The sequence below is a fragment of the Muscardinus avellanarius genome (genome assembly GCF_963383645.1).
Source record: "Muscardinus avellanarius genome assembly, chromosome: 3".
In the NCBI taxonomy this organism is placed as follows: Eukaryota; Metazoa; Chordata; class Mammalia; order Rodentia; family Gliridae; genus Muscardinus; species Muscardinus avellanarius.
The window spans coordinates 116,835,084-116,851,513 of NC_137788.1; the positions used below are offsets into that span (position 1 = coordinate 116,835,084).

Below are 16,430 nucleotides of genomic sequence, written 5' to 3' on the forward strand. Positions count from 1 at the left end.
ATCATTATGCCTAATATCATTAATTCACTCAAATCCTTGTGAAACACCTGGCTTGTGCTAAGCACTGATTTTTTTTTTTTTTAAATTGGTACTGGGGATCGAATCCATGGCATTCTACCTTTGAGCTACACCCCCTGCCCTATTTTATTTTGAAATAAGGTCTCAGTTACTTGCTGAATTTCCAAGGCTGGCCTCAAACCCGTGACCCTCCCATCTCAGGCTCTCCCATCAGGCCTGGCCTAAGCACTATCTTTATGGCATTGACAGTCCAACAGGGAGGCAGATTTTTTTTTTTTTTTTTTTTTTTGGATTTGGGATTCTAGGCCATTCCAGGCCATTCTACCTCTGAGCTATGCCCCAGCCCCATTTTATTTTATTTTATTTTATTTTATTTTATTTTATTTTATTTGCGAGTCTGGGGCTAGAACCCAGGGGCATTTGACCTCTGAGCTACACCCCCAGCCCTTTTTTTTTTTTTAATTCTTTTTTTGTTTGTTTGTTTGGTGGTACTGGGGTTCCTGGAAGCCCTTCTACCTCCGGGCTACACTCCCAGACCTATTTTATATTTTTATTTAGAAACAGGGTCTCCTAAGCCAGCATGCGCGGCTGGCTTCAAACCTGCACAATCCTCCTGTCTCTGCCTCCCAAGCACGGGGATTACAAGCGTGCGCCACCACGCCCGGCTTGAGGCTGGCTTTGAACCTGCGCAATCCTCCTGTCTCAGCCTCCCAAGTACTGGGATTACAAGCGTGCGCCACCACGCCCGGCTCCCATTTTATTTTTTCATTCGAAGCAGGCTCTCATTAAATTGCTGAGGGCCTCACTAAGGTTCCTGAGGCTGGTCTTGAACCTGCGATCCTTCTGTCTCAGCCTCCCACATTCTGGGATTTTAGGTGTGTGCCATCCAGCTCAGTGGGAGCAGATATTTTTAGAAATCATACAGATACAAATGGATGCCTTAAAGGGAAATTGTGCACAGAGCTCAGGGGAGGTGGCACACGCTTGTAATCCTAGTACTTGGAAGGTTGAGACCCGAGAATCACAGTATAGCAGCCAGCCTCAGCTACATAGTGAGGCCTTTTGCAATTTAGTGAGACTTTGTTTCAAAATAAGACTAGCCAGGTGTAGTGGTGCAGGCTTGTAATCCCCCTGCTTGGGAGGAGGCTGAGACAGGAGGCTGAGACAGGAGGATCACACAGGTTCAAAGCCAGCCTCAGCTACTTAGTGAGGCTCTCAGCAACTTAGTGAGATCCTGTTTCCAAATAAAATATAAAATAGGTCTGGGAGTGTAGCCTGGAGGTAGAAGGCCTCTGGGTTCCATCCCCAGTACCACCAAAAAAAAAAAAAAAAAAAAAGACTAAAATAATAGGGCTAGGGGTATAGCTCAGAGGTAGATGCTGCTGGGTTCAATCTGTAGTACCAGGCACAAAAAAAAGTAAAATAGAAAAGGAAATAAAGTGTGCACAGGTGCCCCTAATTTAGGTGGAAAGCTGTCAGAAGGCCTCCCAATCTGAGAGAGACAGGGAAGAGCGGGTGGGGAACTGGCCCACGCTGAGGTCCTGAGGAGGGAATTCGCTGGCACTCAGGGATGCAGGAGGCTGGGGGAGAGTGCAGAGCCAGGTAAGGCCCTGCTGTCTGTGGTAGCCCTTCTTCCGGACCTGCCAGACACAGAGCCCAGGCCAGCCTGATCCCACGTCACTGTCCAGACCAGTCCTGCTTCTATGACCACAAATCCTGAGCCTGGCTGTTTTTCCTGGGGACAGGATAATACGAGTCATTCAGCCCAGGAGCTACTGGAATGGCTCCAGCCCCGAGGCCCTGGGGGCCAGGGCAGGAAGGACCAGCGAGGGAGATTCTGCAGGAGGTGGATGGCGCAGGGCCCTGGCTCCGCGCTTCACCAGGAGGGCTGCGCCGCGGCCGGCAGCCGGGTCTAGGTCTCCAAGGCTACTACTTGCTGGAGACCTGGCTCAGGTTGGAGGAAGAAGGCCCGGCTGATGGCCTCAGAGACAGAACTGTGTTTATCCAGGAAAAGAAGTCGGACGTCGACAGCGGCGGCCCCTGCCAGCTCCTCCCAGAGGGACCGGCTGGAGGGCGCAGGTTGCAAAGGGCGCTGCTCCCCTCGGGCCCCGCGCGCCTCGGGGCCAGAACTCGAGGCCAGGACCCGGCGGCCCCCCAGGTAAGGCGGGCGGGCGCTCGGGGCGACTCCGCGCAGGGGCGCAGAGAGCCAGCAGCCGAGGACCCCTCCCGACCCCGCTCTGGGTGGCGGAGAATCAATGGATCCTTTGTGCTGGGCGGTTTCCTAGGGAGAGAAAGAGTGTTAAGTGGGAGGGGCGACCCGGCGGCCCTCCCCGCCCTGCGGACGCGGGATGCGGTCGGCCTGGCTGGCTGCGGAGCCGAAGACCGTCAGGGCTAAAGGAGGGGTGGGATTCTGCGCCCCCCGCCCGAGAGCTGCTCTGGACCGGCCCAGGGTGTCCTCGGGTCAGCAGTCAGTGGTGTCCCCTGGCTGCCCCGAGCAGAAGTGAGTGGCCCCTTCGGGCGTGGAGCGACCGGAGGGAGGAGCCACGGGAGGCAGGTGGGGCTAGGGCCGAAGGATGGCCCCGGCCCGGCCAGTCTGGGCAGGGAGGAGGCGCGGAGGGTCCAGACCTGGTCTTCGGGATGGGCGGGGGAGGGAGGACCGCCTAGGGCGCAGGATCTTCCCCGGGGGTCGGGCGTCTGTCAAGACAGCACATCTTCAGGCTAAGGGGGTGGCCCCGCTCTCCCGACGGGTCCTTGGGGTCCTAGCGGGGGTGTCGCACCTTCTAACTCCGGTGGGCGGAGAGCATCCTTAGAAGAGAGTCCTGCGCCTGAAAATGCGACTGCGTTGCATTTCTCCGCAGCCCCCTCCCCACTCTTCACTGCTGCCCCCTCCCCACCCCACCCCACCTGGCGCCCCAGACGTCCAGGGGCGCGGGCGCGGCGGCGCTCACCACCTGGACACCCTCCTCTCTCCCCCAGCCCAGCTCGGCCCAGCCTGCCCGGCGGAGACTTCGGCCCCGCGGACCCCCGAGGAGCCCCGCGCCCCGCATGTGGCTGCTGCGGAAAGCCGGCTGCCGCGTGGGGGCGGCGGAGGGGGCGCCCCGGGGCCCGCCGCGCGCCTGCCCCAACGTGCTCACCCCCGACCGCATCCCGCAGTTCTGCATCCCGCCGCGGCTCGGGGACGCGCGGGCCCCCGCGGGGCGCGCCCCCGGGCTGCGCGGGCTGGCGGCCGCGTGCTCGCTGCCGCACCTGGCGGGCCGCCGCGGGCTGGCCTTCCTGCCCGAGAGCCCGCACACGCGCCGCCGGGAGTCGCTGTTCCTCGCGCCGCCCGGGCCGCCCCCCGCGCCGGGCCGCCGGCACGCGTCGGCGCCCGACCTGCGGCTCTGCCGCGCCCCCGACGGCGCCCCCGCCCGCGCCCCGCGCCCCGCGCCCCCCGCGCCGCCGCTCTTCCACCCGGACGTGCTCTGCAGCCCGCTGCGGCCCGCCAAGGACAGCGTGCTGCGCCTGGGGCCCCGCGGCGGCCGGCTGCGCCTCTCGGCCGAGTACCAGGCGGGGCCCCGACGGCTGCGGCTGCGCCTGGTGAGCGCCGAGGCGCTGCCCCCCGCGCGGCCCGGGCCCGGCGGCGGCTGCTGCGTGGTGCTGCGGCTGCGGCCCCGCGTGCGGCCCCGCGCGCAGCGCAGCCGCGTGGTCAGGTGCAGCGCCAACCCCATCTTCAACGAGGACTTCTTCTTCGAAGGCCTGGGCCCGCCAGACCTGGCCGCCCGCAGCCTGCGGGCCCAGGTGCTGGACAGAGGCGCCGGGCTGCGCAGGGAAGTGCTGCTGGGCGAGTGCGAGACGCCGCTGATGGCGCTGCTGCCCCCGCTGGGCGGAGGCCTGGGGCCAGGGTCCTCCCTGGCGCCCACCCATCTCAGCCTGTAGGCCGAGACTGCGGTCCCCCCTACCCCCCCCCCGGGCGTATATTTATTTTTGCTAATAAACTCTGTCTCTACTGGGATCACTCGCCTGTGGGCACCGTTCACTGGAGGCTTTGCGATCTAGTCGCTGGCCCCTGACCAGACCTTACAGGGGAGGAAGGGGCTCATTCGATGGCCTGTGTCGGGCAGACCTTGAGCAGTGGTTCTCAAACCTGGAAGCACTAGTACTTGGGAGGCTGAGACAGGAGGATTCCAGGTTTGCAGCAGGCCTCAGCAACTAGGCCCTCCACAACATAGTGAGTGTGTGTGTGTGTGTGTGTGTGTGTGTGTGTGTGTGTGTGTGTGTGTATATATATATATATATATATATATATATATATATATATATATATATATATTGCAGAATCTTGGGCTCCATCGCCAGGTAGTGTTATTTCAGGAAATCTGGGCTGGGTAGGTCCTAGGATTCCTGTCCAACAAGATCCAAGGACACCTTAGGGACAGCCCTTCAACTAGTCACTCCAGTAAGAGATCTGTGATTGGAACCAGTATCAGTAGGTGTGGAGGCCCATGCGTTTACTCCCAGTACTTATGAGGCTGAGACAGGAAGATCGCCGGTTCCAGGCCAGCTCCAGCTACTTAGTAAGGCAAAAAGCCAGGTGTGGTGGCACACACTTATAATACTAGGACTTGGGAGGCTGAAACAGGAGGACTGAGGTTAGCAGACAGCCTCAGCTACTTAGTGAGGGACTTTGCAACTCAGTGAGACCCTGTTTCAAAATAAAGAATATAAAACTGGGTTGGGAGCTGGGTGTGGTGGTGCACACTTGTAATCCCAGTACTTGAGAGGCTGAGACAGGAGGATGGCGGTTCATAGCCAGCCTCAGCTACTTAGTAAGGCCCTTTGCAATACAGTAAGGCCCTGTTTCAAAATAAAGAATAAAAAATAGGGCTGGGAGTGTAGTTCGGAGTTAGAATGCTCCTGGATTCCATCCCAGTACTGCAAAATAAAATAAAATAAAATAGGGCTGGGGGTGTAGCTCAGAGGTAGAATGCCCCAGGGTTTCATCTGTAGTACCACCAAAAAAAAAGAAGAAGAAAATAGGGTTAGGGGTGGAGCTCGGAGATAGAATACCCCTGGATTCCATCCCCATTACCACAAAAAAAGAAAGAAAGAAAGAAAGAAAGAAAGAAAGAAAGAAAGAAAGAAAGAAGAAAGAGGGAAAGAAACCAACACAAATCACCTTCCCTTGAAGGTTCTTTAAAGCAGCCCAGGAAAATTTAGCCTTTCCTCCTGCCCTCCTCCTCACACCCTTATCTTTCCTGTCGACCAATGAAAATGTGGGATCTTAAGGGCAAGTCTATCAAACTAGTACACAGTGTCCTTGACCCTCCCCGCCTGCCTCCCCTGCGTTGCTCTAGGGGTCAGAGCAGCACTTGGGTACCCAGTGATGGAGGGATACCGTCCCAGGGACCAACATCTGGGGAGATGTGCTACCAGCCTGTGCAAGCCTGATTCTCCGGGATGCCAGGAAAGGCCACGGGGGCCAGGGAGAGGAGGAGGGGCGGAGAATGAGCGAATATAGGTCAGGCCGTGTTTACCTCCGACCTGCCCAGCGGCCCTGACGTCAGCAGTGACCTTCTTCTCTACCTCCACCTTCCTGCGGGCTGGTTCCTCTTGGCTCAGACCAGGCTTGGAGGAGGGAGGGAGGGAGCGAGCCAGGGAGGCTCTGGTTCAACCCAGCTACCCCCTCCCCCTTGGGGACATGGTCACTGCTGTGGCCTGCGCCAGGGCTAAGCCTGCTGGAGCCCAACAGAACCTCGGCCCCTTAGCACAGGCGACTACACACACACACACACACACACACACACACACACACACACACACACCTGCCTCGGGATTCAGTCTCCCCCGACCCCACCCCCCAGCCTTGGGCCCAGGTAGCCTTGCCCCAGGTGTCCACCAGGGGGCAGCATTAGCCAAGCAATCATAGGTAGCCCCGCCACGAAGAACAGCCTCACACAAGCAACTATTTGTTCCAGGGACTGGTCTGGGCGGTTCAGTTCCTCCCTCCCCTCAGCCCAGGGAAGGCTGCAAGCCCAGTGGTTATCTATCCAGTGACCTTGGGCCTTGGCTGCCAGTAAAGAGTGGACCTTGGACTTGAACCTAGAGAGTCTGGCTCCAGAGTCTAGACTCTAATCACCTCACTATAATAGCCCCAACCACCAGCCCCACTGCCCCCCAAACAGGTCATTTTAGAAGGGTCCTCCTTCCCCAAGATGATAGCTTTCACCTGGCATGACGGAGAACATGGTCATCTCAGTACTTGGAAGCCTCAGACAGGAGGATGGCAGGTTCAAGGCCAGGCCTCAGCAATTTAGCGAGACCCTCGGCAACTTAGTGGGATCCTTTTTCAAAATAAAAAATAAAATATGGCTGGGCCTGGTGGCACACGTCTGTAATCCCAGTGCTTGGGAGGCTGAGACAGGAGGATCACACAGGTTCCAAGCCAGCCTCAGCCACTTACTGAGGCTCTCAGCAACTTAGTGAGACCCTGTTTCCAAATAAAGAATAAAATAGGGCTGGGAGTGTAGCCCAGAGGAAGAAAGCCCTTGGGTTCCACCCCCAGTAACACAAAAAATAAATAACTAGTTAATTAATTAAATATGACTGGAGGTATAGCTCCGAAGTAGAATAGCCCTGGGTTCAGTCCCTAGTAAGGCGTGCGCACACACACACACACACACACACACACACACACACACACAATGGTGATAGCTTTCCTATTGTTTTATTTGGGGTTTGTTTGTTTTTAATACTAGAGATTGAACGCAGAGACATTCTACTTTTGAGCTATACGCTCTCAGCCCTGCTTTATTTATTTATTTATTTAGGTGGTACTGGGGTTCCTGGAAGCCCTTCTACCTCCGGGCTACACTCCCAGACCTATTTTATATTTTTTGGTGGTACTAGGGGTGGAACCCAGAGGCTTTCTACCTCCGGGCTATACTCCCAGACCTTTTTTAAAATATTTTATTTGGAAACAGGGTCTCGCCAAGTTGCCGAAGGCCTCACTAAGTAGCTGAGGCTGGCTTCGAACCCATGCGATCCTCCTGTCTCAGCCTCCCAAGCACAGGGATTACAAGCGTGTGCCACCATGCCCGGCAACCTATTTTATATTTTTGAAACAGGGTCTCTTACGCCAGCGCGGCTGGCTTTGACCCTGCGTGATCCTCCCGTCTCTGCCTTCCAAGCGTGGGGATTACAAGCGTGTGCCACCACGCCCGACGCTATTTTTTATTTTGAAACAGAGCCTTGCTAAATTGCTGAGACCAGCCTCGAACCTGTGATCTTCCTGTCTCGGCCTCCCAAGTCCTGGGATTACAGGTGCGTGCCTCTAGGCCTGGTCCTCCAGTCATTTTATATGCTGCGGTTTGAATTCCAAGCTCACCCAAGGATTGGCTCTATTTCTAGGACTGTACCATAGTTACTGTATTTTTTTTTCTTTTCTGTTTGTTTTGTTGGTAGTGGGGATTGAACCCAGGGGCATTCTACCCTGTTAGGTTCTGGACCCTCCCCATATGGGGCAGGGGCGGGGCTGACCCGCCTACCCTGCGAGGCCCCAGGATGTTCCCACGGAAAGCCACTCCCCTTTGATAAAAAGGGGACTCCGTGATCCAGGATCAGAAGAAGCTGGTGGGACAGAGAGATTCCTACACTCGTGGAAGGCCCTCTTCCACACTTCTCCCCCACCCCCACCCCGCACCCGCGACACGGGGGTGGGGGAGGGAGCTGCTCGGGACAAGTGGACTAATAAAGACTTATGTTACCTGCATGGATGATCTCGCGTGTCTGTGAAACTGGCAAACCTTACATACCCCTGACCTATACCCCCAGCCCTTTATAAATCTTTTTTTTTCTTTTCTTGATACAAGGTGTTGAAAGTTGCTGAGGCTGGCCACAAACCTGTCCTCTTCCTGTCTCCACCCTCTAAAAACTGGGATTATAGGTGTGCACCACCACATCCAGCTCTCTACCTCATTTTACTTCGAGCCCAGACCTCCTATAATGACCCTTAGTGAATAACTGGATTTGAAAGAATCTTTTTAAGAGCCCAACAGGGTGCTGCCTGCCCAGAATCCCAGTGGTTTGGGAGGCTGAGGCAGAAAAATCGCAAGTTCCAGTCCAGCCTAAGCAACTTATGGCGATCTGGTCTTAAAATTTAAAAAAAAAAGGGGGGGGGGGCTGGGAATGTAGCTCAGTAGTAAAGCACCCTTGGGTTCCATTCCCGGTTTTGGGGGGACAAAGAAGTATCTGGAAAGAAACTTAGAGGTAAAGTGACTTCATTATTTCTTCAACAAGTTTCTTAGGGAGGGTCTCTGAAGTGCCAAGCCCTGGATGTAGCGTTGACCAAAACAGAATTAGGGATCAGATGAGTTTCCAAATGAACAAGTAAAATGTAAAGATGCAGCCGGGCATGGTGGCGCACGCTTGTAATCCCCGCGCTTGGGAGGCTGAGACAGGAGGATGCCACGGGTTCGAAGCCAGCCTCAGCTACTTAGGCCCTCAGCAACTTAGTGAGACCTGTTTCCAAATAAAATATAAAAATGGTTTGGAAGTATAGCCCGGAGGTAGAAAGCCTCTGGGTTCCACCCCCACCCCCACCAAAAATAAATAAATAAATAAAATAAAATAAAATGTAAAGATGCTACTTGGTGATATGGAATAGAAAAAGATAAAGTTGGGAGGGGGAGGGTCAGATAATGAGTGGGAAGGATGAAATAGGGATGGGAAAGAGGGAGACAGGGAGGGAATGAAATGATTTTTTTTTTTTTTTTTTTTTTTTTTTTTAAGATGGACACAGCCGGGGCGTGATGGCACACGCTTGTAATCCTAGCAATCAAGAGGCTGAGACCGGAGGATCGTGGTTTGCGGACAGCCTCAGCTATTTAGTGAGGCCCTTTGCAACTCAGAGAGACCCGGTTTCAAAATAAAGAATAAAATAATATAGGACAGGGGCTATAGCTCGGAGGTCAAATGCCCCTGGGTTCCATCCCCAGACCTGCAAAAAAAAAAAAAAAAAAAAAAGATAGACACAATACTTTGTTCCAGGTCCTGTACTTTACCCTAGATCTTATCTCCGGCATTGCAACCACTAACTAAGGTAGGCATTATTATTCCTATGTTACAGAGGAGGAAATAGATCAGAGAAGTTAAGTAAACTCACCTGGGGATCAGCCTGGGTTATAGGGAAAGTTTCTGACAATAGTTAGTTCAAGGCAAACACCTCCAGCCCCAACCCCACCCCCATGGCTGGGGGGAAGGTTCGGATGGAAAGGGCCCCAGGAGCAGTTCACTAGGCTCTGAAGGCCTAGGATGGGGGCCAACTAAAGGTAAGAAACACCCCAGCACTTGGGAGGCTGAGACAGGAAGATCGCAGGTTCAAAGCCAGCCTCAACAATTTAGCAAGGGCTCTCAGCAACTTAGGGAGGCCTTATTTTAAAATAATAATAATAATAATCATAATAATAATGCCGGGAGTGGTGGCACACACTTGTAATCCCCACACTTGGGAGGTGGAGGCAGGAGGATTGCGCAGGTTCGAAGCCAGCAGCGCTGGCTTAAGAGACCCTGTTTCCAAATAAAAATATAAAAAATAGGTGTCTGGGAGAGTAGCCTGGAGGTAAAAGGGTTTCCAGGAACCCCAGTACCACCAAAAATATAATAATAATAATAATAATAATAATAATAATAATAATAATAATAATATAGAGCTGGGGGTGTAGCTTGGTGGTAGAATGCCTCTGGGCTCAATTCCGAGTAACAACAACAACAAAAAAAGGAAGATGGAAAGAAAAATGCCGAGCCAGGCATACCCGCTGGTAATCCCAGCATTCGGGAGGCTGAGACAGGAGGATCGTGGTTCGCGGACAGCCTCAGCTACTTAGTGAGGCCCTCTGCAACTCAGTGAGACCCTGTTTCAAAATAAAGAGTAAAAAATATGGTTGGGGGGTATAACTTGGAGGTAGAATGCCCCTGGGTTCCATCCCAAGTACCACACACAAAAAAAAATGTCCTGCGGGCACATGTGTCCTAAGAACCGCTCCTGTGTACTGTACAGGCTGCGACAGATGGGGACCGCTGTCACTGCCCCTTCTAGCTGATGAGGCCTCAGGGCTGTGACTGGCCTCAGGGCCCACGGCTAATACGCGCGCAGGCCACATTCTTAATACAAGTCTTTCTGCTCTAAGAATTAGATCCCCTCCCTTCAACTCTGCTTGCAGTGTCCAAGCCTGCTCAGTGATGGATGAGAGGTCAAGCAGGGCCACTGTAAGAAGCCGGAGGCCAGGGGCCAGGGACAAATGCTCCTGTTCCCTCCCCCACAGTGGCCTTTGTCACAGAGCCTTGAGCTGGAGGCTAGAGATGTTTCTAGAACGTGTGTTGTCCACTTTTTTGGGGGGAGGGGGTGCTGGGGATTGAACCCAGGGGCATTCTACCTCAGAGCCACAACCCCAGCCCCTTTTTACCTTTCGTTTTGAAACAGGGTCTCACTAGATTGCTGGGAGTATTGCTAAGTTGCTGAGGCTGGTCTTGAACCTGTGATCCTCCAGTCTCATCCTCCCCAGTACTGGGATTACAGGGCCAAGCCAGGCTGCTTGCTTTCCACTGTGTGTGTGTGTGTGTGTGTGTGTGTGTGTGTGTGTGTGTATGTGTGTCTGTGTGTGTGTTTTATGTGTGGCACTGGGGATTGAACCCAGAGGCATTCTACCTCTGAACTACACCTCCAGCCCAATTTTTTATTCTTTCTTATTTATTTATTTGGTGCTGGGGATGGAACTCGGGGGCATTCTTTTTTTTTTTTTTTTTTTTTTTTTTTTGTATTGGGGTTCCTGGAAATCCTTCTACCTCCAGGCTACACTCCCAGACCTATTAACAGGGTCTCTTAAGCCAGAGAGGCTGGCTTTGAACCTGTGCGATCCTCCTATCTCCGCTTCCCAAGCGCGGGGATTACAAGCATGCGCCACCATGCCTGGCACTCAGGGGCATTCTACCTCTGAGTTACACCCTCAGCCCTATTTTTTATTCTTTTTTTTTTTTTTTGGTGGTACTGGGGGTGGAACCCAGAGGCTTTCTATCTCCGGGCTATACTCCCAGACATATATATATATATATATATATATATATATATATATATATATATATATATATTTATTTGGAAACAGGGTCTCACTAAGTTGCTGAAAGCCTAAGTAGCTGAGCCTGGCTTCGAACCTGTGTGATCCTCCTGTCTCAGCCTCCCAAGTGCCAGGATTACAAGCGTGCGCCACCACACCCGGCTTATTTTTTATTCTTTCTTTATTTATTTTTGCAGAACTGGGGATGGAACCCAGGGGCATTCTACCTCCGAGCCGCACCCCCAGCCCTATTTATTTATTTCCTTCCTTCCTCCCTCCCTCCTTTTTTCTTTCTTTTCTTTTCTCCTTTCTTCTTTTCTTTTCTTTCTGGGGTACCGGGGATGGAACTCACGGGCATTCTACCTCTGAGCTACACCCCCAGCCCTATTTTTTGGAACTTTTTTCTTTCTTTCTTTCTTTTTTTTTTTTTTTTTGGTGGTACTTACTGGAGGTGGAACCCAGAGGCTTTCTACCTCCGGGCTACACTCCCAGACCCATTTTATTTTATTTTATCTTTCTTTTTGCGGGTCTGGGGATGGAACCCAGGGGCATTTGACCTCCGAGCTACACCCCCTGCCCTATTTTTTATTCTTTATTTTGAAACCAGGTCTCACTGAGTTGCAGAGGGCCTCACTAAGTAGCTGAGACTGTCCGCGAACCGTGATCCTCCAGGTCTCAGCCTCCCGAATGCTGGGATTACAAGCGTGCGCCACCACGCCCGGCTGACCCATTTTATATTTTATTTGGAAACAGGGTCTCACTAAGCCAGCACGGCTGGCTTCGAACCTGCGCAATCCTCCTGTCTCCGCCTCCCAAGCGCAGGGATTACAAGCATGCGCCACCACTCCCGGACTTTTTTTTCTTTTTGAAACAGGGTCTCACTGAGTTGCAAAGGGCCTCACTAAGTAGCCAAGGCTGGCGATGAACCTGATCCTTCTGTCTCAGCCTCCCGAACGCTGTTTACAAGTGTGCACCACCACGCCCGGCTCCAGGGCGCTCTGGAGACTCTACTCCTTTTTCTGCATTAAGTACTGATGGCTTGGCTTCTTGGTCCTCGGGTTCTTGGTCTAGGTGTCCGTGTTATCCTTTTGGGAAGCCCCCTCTCCTGCCTAACCTTCTGTTCTCTTGCAATCGTAGTTCTTTCTCTGGTCCTTTCAGAGCAGACCAGTGGTTATTTCCTGCTTGAATACATTCTTATAGTCTTATGCAAGGAAAAGGCTGATAGGGATCAGAGAATCATTTCACCCCCCACGTGCCTGTCCCCTTATCAGGCTAGGGCATCTCAAAGCAGGGGGCAAGCAGCCTGCAGGGGAGGGAGGTGGTGGCTTGGGACTGGGGAACAGTCACCAACTTCTCTTTCCCTTCCTCCCCACCCCCTAAACCACAGAAACCACTTAAAGCTCAGCATATGCCTACCCTTCCAGGGAGGGCCTGGGGCTAAAGGTGGAAAATCCATGGGGTTTGGCAGCCCGCGAGATGCCTGAATGGCACCTGCAGCTCGGTGGAGAGCTGTCCCGGTGGGAGCCTGACCCTGTGGTCAGGGACCACCTTTCTTCAGGCCCCTGGGGGCTCCATGCCTGGGAAGACCTCCACCCACAGGAGCGACTCAGGAAGGGAGCTGTACTGCAACCATTAAAAGTGGACAGCAAAGGCCACGCTGTAATCCCAGCATTTGGGGGGTTGAGGCAGGAGGATCGTGGTTCACAGACAGCCTCAGCAACTTGTGAGGCTCTCTACAACTCAGTGAGACCCCGTTTCAAAATAAAGAATAGCCGGGCGTGGTGGCACACGCTTGTATTCCCAGCATTTGGGAGGCTGAGACAGAGGGATTGTGGTTCGCGGACAGCCTCAGCTACTACTTAGTGAGGCCCTCTGCAACTCAGTGAGACCTGGTTTCAAAATAAAGAATAAAAAATAGGGCAGGGGGTGTAGCTCGGAGGTCAAATGCCCCTGGGTTCCATCCCCAGACCCGCAAAAAGAAAGATAAAATAAAATAAAATGGGTCTGGGAGTGTAGCCCGGAGGTAGAAAGCCTCTGGGTTCCACCTCCAGTAAGTACCACCAAAAAAAAAAAAAGAAAGAAAGAAAAAAGTTCCAAAAAATAGGGCTGGGGGTGTAGCTCAGAGGTAGAATGCCCGTGAGTTCCATCCCTGGTACCCCAGAAAGAAAAGAAAAGAAGAAAGGAGAAAAGAAAAGAAAGAAAAAAGGAGGGAGGGAGGAAGGAAGGAAATAAATAAATAGGGCTGGGGGTGCGGCTCGGAGGTAGAATGCCCCTGGGTTCCATCTCCAGTTCCGCAAAAAAAAAAAAAAAAAAGCACCCAGGAGCCCTGTGACTGTGGAGGCCCAGAGGCTGGGACCCTGGCTTCCCACCCAGGCACCTCCTCAGCACCCCACACAGGACCGGGAGCGGCAGCCACACCTGCACTGTCTGGGCGGGATCTGGGGTGCCAGTGCCCATCGCAAGCATTCCACGTGACCTCCGCTTTTTGCCTGTAGTTTGGGAGGCTGATCAGGGAGGAGCCTGGGTGGCCCCCTACACTATCACAGAGCAAGAAAAGCTTGAAGAGGATGGGATGGAGGGGGAGCTGGAGAGGCAGAGAGAACAGAAGCACAGGGACAGGACGAGAGATGGACAGAGACAGAGAGGCCACAGGACGTCTGGGGAAGGGGACAGCAGAAAGCGCCCTCCGCCTCCCCCGCTCTCCTCTCCAGAGCCAGCCCGAGGGTGCTGGTTGTGCCGCAGAGCGCTGGGCCTGAGTCTAGCAAAAAGATGAGACTCACAGCCTTGGAGGTGTTGACACACACACCACCAGGCTCTAGGTTTAAGAAAATCCTCCAAAGCCTTCCCTGGAGACCGGGGCGCACGCCTGTGATCCCCATACTTGGGAGGCTGAGACAGGAGGATCGCAGGCTCCAGGCCAGCCTCAACAACTTAGTGAGACTTTCAGGGAACTAGTGAGACCCTATTTCAAAACAAAACAACAACAAAATAAGCCAGACATGATGGCGCACACTTGCAATCCCAGCATTTGGGAGGCTGAGACAGAAGAATCAAAGGTTCCTGACCAGCCTCAGGTACTCAGTGAGGCCCTTACAACTTAGTGAGACCGAGTTCAAAATAAAGAACAAAAAATAGGGCTGGGGATGTACTTCAGAGGTAGAATGCCCCTGGGTTCCATCCCCATTACCGCAAAAAATATATATAATAAATAAATAAATCAAAATAAGAAGGGCTGGGGATATGGCTTAGAAGTAGAATGCCCCTGGGTCTAACTCCCAGTGCCATAAATAAATGTTTTCCCTCAGCCTAGGGTGGTGGTGCAGACTTGTAATCCCAGTACTTGGGAGGCTGAGACAGGAGGATTGCAGGTTAACAGTCAGCCTCAGCTATTTAATGAGGCTCTCCCCAACTTAGTGAGACCCTGTTTCAAAATAAAGGATAAAAAATTGGGCTGGAGGTGTAGCTCAGAGGTAGAATGCCCCAGGGTTCCATCCCCAGTACCGGTGGGGTGGGGGGAAGGGAGGGGGACACAGCCTCAGCAATAGTGAGATTCCACAACCTGGTGAGGCCTTGTTTCAAAATAATTAAAAAATTAAAGCCAGGCTAGGTGGTTCACGTTTGTAATCCCAGCATTTGGGAGGCTGAGACCCAAGAGAATCGTGGTTCGAGGACAGCCTCAACTACTACTTAGTGAGGCCCTTTGAATGGACCCTTTTTCAGCATAAAGAATAAAAAAAAAAATAGGGCTGGGGGTGTAACTCGGAGGTAGAATGTCCCTGGGTTCCATCCCCAGAACCGCAAAAAATAAATTAATTTAAAAAATAATTAAAGAAAAGGATTGGGGTGTGGCTCAGAGGTACAATTCCTTTGAGTTCAATCCCTAGCACCAAAAAAAAAAAAAAAAGTCACCTCCCCCTTTCTCACTCTGGTCCTCTCCCCTGTCAATCACCCTTGGAATTAAAAAGCCCTTTGCCTTTTCTAACCTCCCTCCCACAAGCTGCAGTCCCGGAGAGACTCGGGAGCTCCCCAGGACCAAGGTGCCGAGGGCAGCAGAGCTGGGCGCGGCAGGCAGGCATGGAGGAGGAAGGGCCAGCTCCTGCCCGCTCCACGCCAGGTGCCACGTGCGCCAGGTTGGGGGGAGTGGGCGAGTCACGAGGCTGCGGCGTGGCTGGCTCCTGCCCTGCTGTTTACCAGCTGGAGAGAGCGCGGGAGGAGGGGCCAGGAGGCTCCTGCTGCAGCCTGGACCCTGGCCAGTACCTCTTGGGTAACAGGAGAGCCAGGCCCAGCTAATCAAACGCTGGACCGAGGCTGGGCAGGAGAACTGGGCATCTGCAATCCCCAGAAGCCCTGTGCCTTGGTGCTCCTGGGACTCCAGTGCAGCCCTCCGTGTGGCCAGGCTCCATGCACCACCCCTCCTCTCCTTTTTTTTTTTTTTTTTTTTTTGCAGCACTGCCTCAGCCCTAATTTTATTCTTTATTTTGAAACAGGGCCTCACTAAGTAGCTGAGGCTGGCTGGAAACTGTGATCCTCCTGCCTCAGCCTCCCAAATGCTGGGATTACAAGCATGTGCTAACATGCCTGGCTTCCTCTCTCTCTCTCCCCCTCTCCTCTCCTCTCTTCTCTTCTCCTCCATATCTTCTCTCTCTCTCTCTCTCTCTCTCTCTCTCTCTCTCTCTCTCTCTCTCATACTGGGAGTGGAACCCAGGTGCTTTCTACCCCCAGGCTACACTCTCAGACCTATTTTTTTATGTTTTATTTTGGAAAAGGTCTCGCTGTGTTGCTGAGAGCCTCACTAAGTAGCTCAGGCTGGCTTCAAACCTGTGCGACCCTCCTGTCTCAGGCTAAGTACTGGGATTACAAGTGAGCGCCACCAGGCCCGGCTTCCTCTTTTCTTCTCTCTGGTTGCTCCCCTGCCTGCACCTGCAACTCCACCCCCCCCCCCCATGCAGAAGCACCCAGGAGCCAGGGAGTTCTAGAGAAAGCAGAAAGGGACAGTTAGTGAACCCACTCTAAGCAACCTCGGGAGCGGGCAGCATCCTCAGAGCCAGTGGGGTAAACCTGGGCCCCACCAGCCTGGCTTCCCCTGGCTATTTCTCCCCTCCCCGGCTGCCCCCAGTAGAACTAGGGATTCTGAAGTCACAGAGACCAGGGTTCAAATTATAGCAGAGCCGGCGTGATGGCGCAGGACTGTAATCTCAGTACTTGGGAAGCTGAGACAGGCAGATCGCAGGTTCAAGGCCAGCCTCCTCAGCAACTTAGTGAGATCCTGTTTCAAAATAAATAATAACCAGGGCTGGGGGTGCGACTCAGAGGCAGAACGCCCCT

The 16,430-nt window shown here is 53.3% G+C and overlaps 1 protein-coding gene across 1 annotated transcript; it reads left to right on the forward strand.

Annotated features, from left to right (window-relative positions):
- Window positions 1–3,063: 3,063 nt before the first annotated feature.
- On the forward strand, window positions 3,064–3,933 carry C2CD4D (C2 calcium dependent domain containing 4D; the record flags this gene model as incomplete). The annotated part of the gene is made up of 1 exon (XM_080692992.1): window positions 3,064–3,933. The coding sequence occupies one exon, from the start codon at window positions 3,064–3,066 to the stop codon at window positions 3,931–3,933; it is 870 nt and encodes a 289-aa protein (XP_080549118.1).
- Between the last annotated feature and the right edge of the window lie 12,497 nt (window positions 3,934–16,430).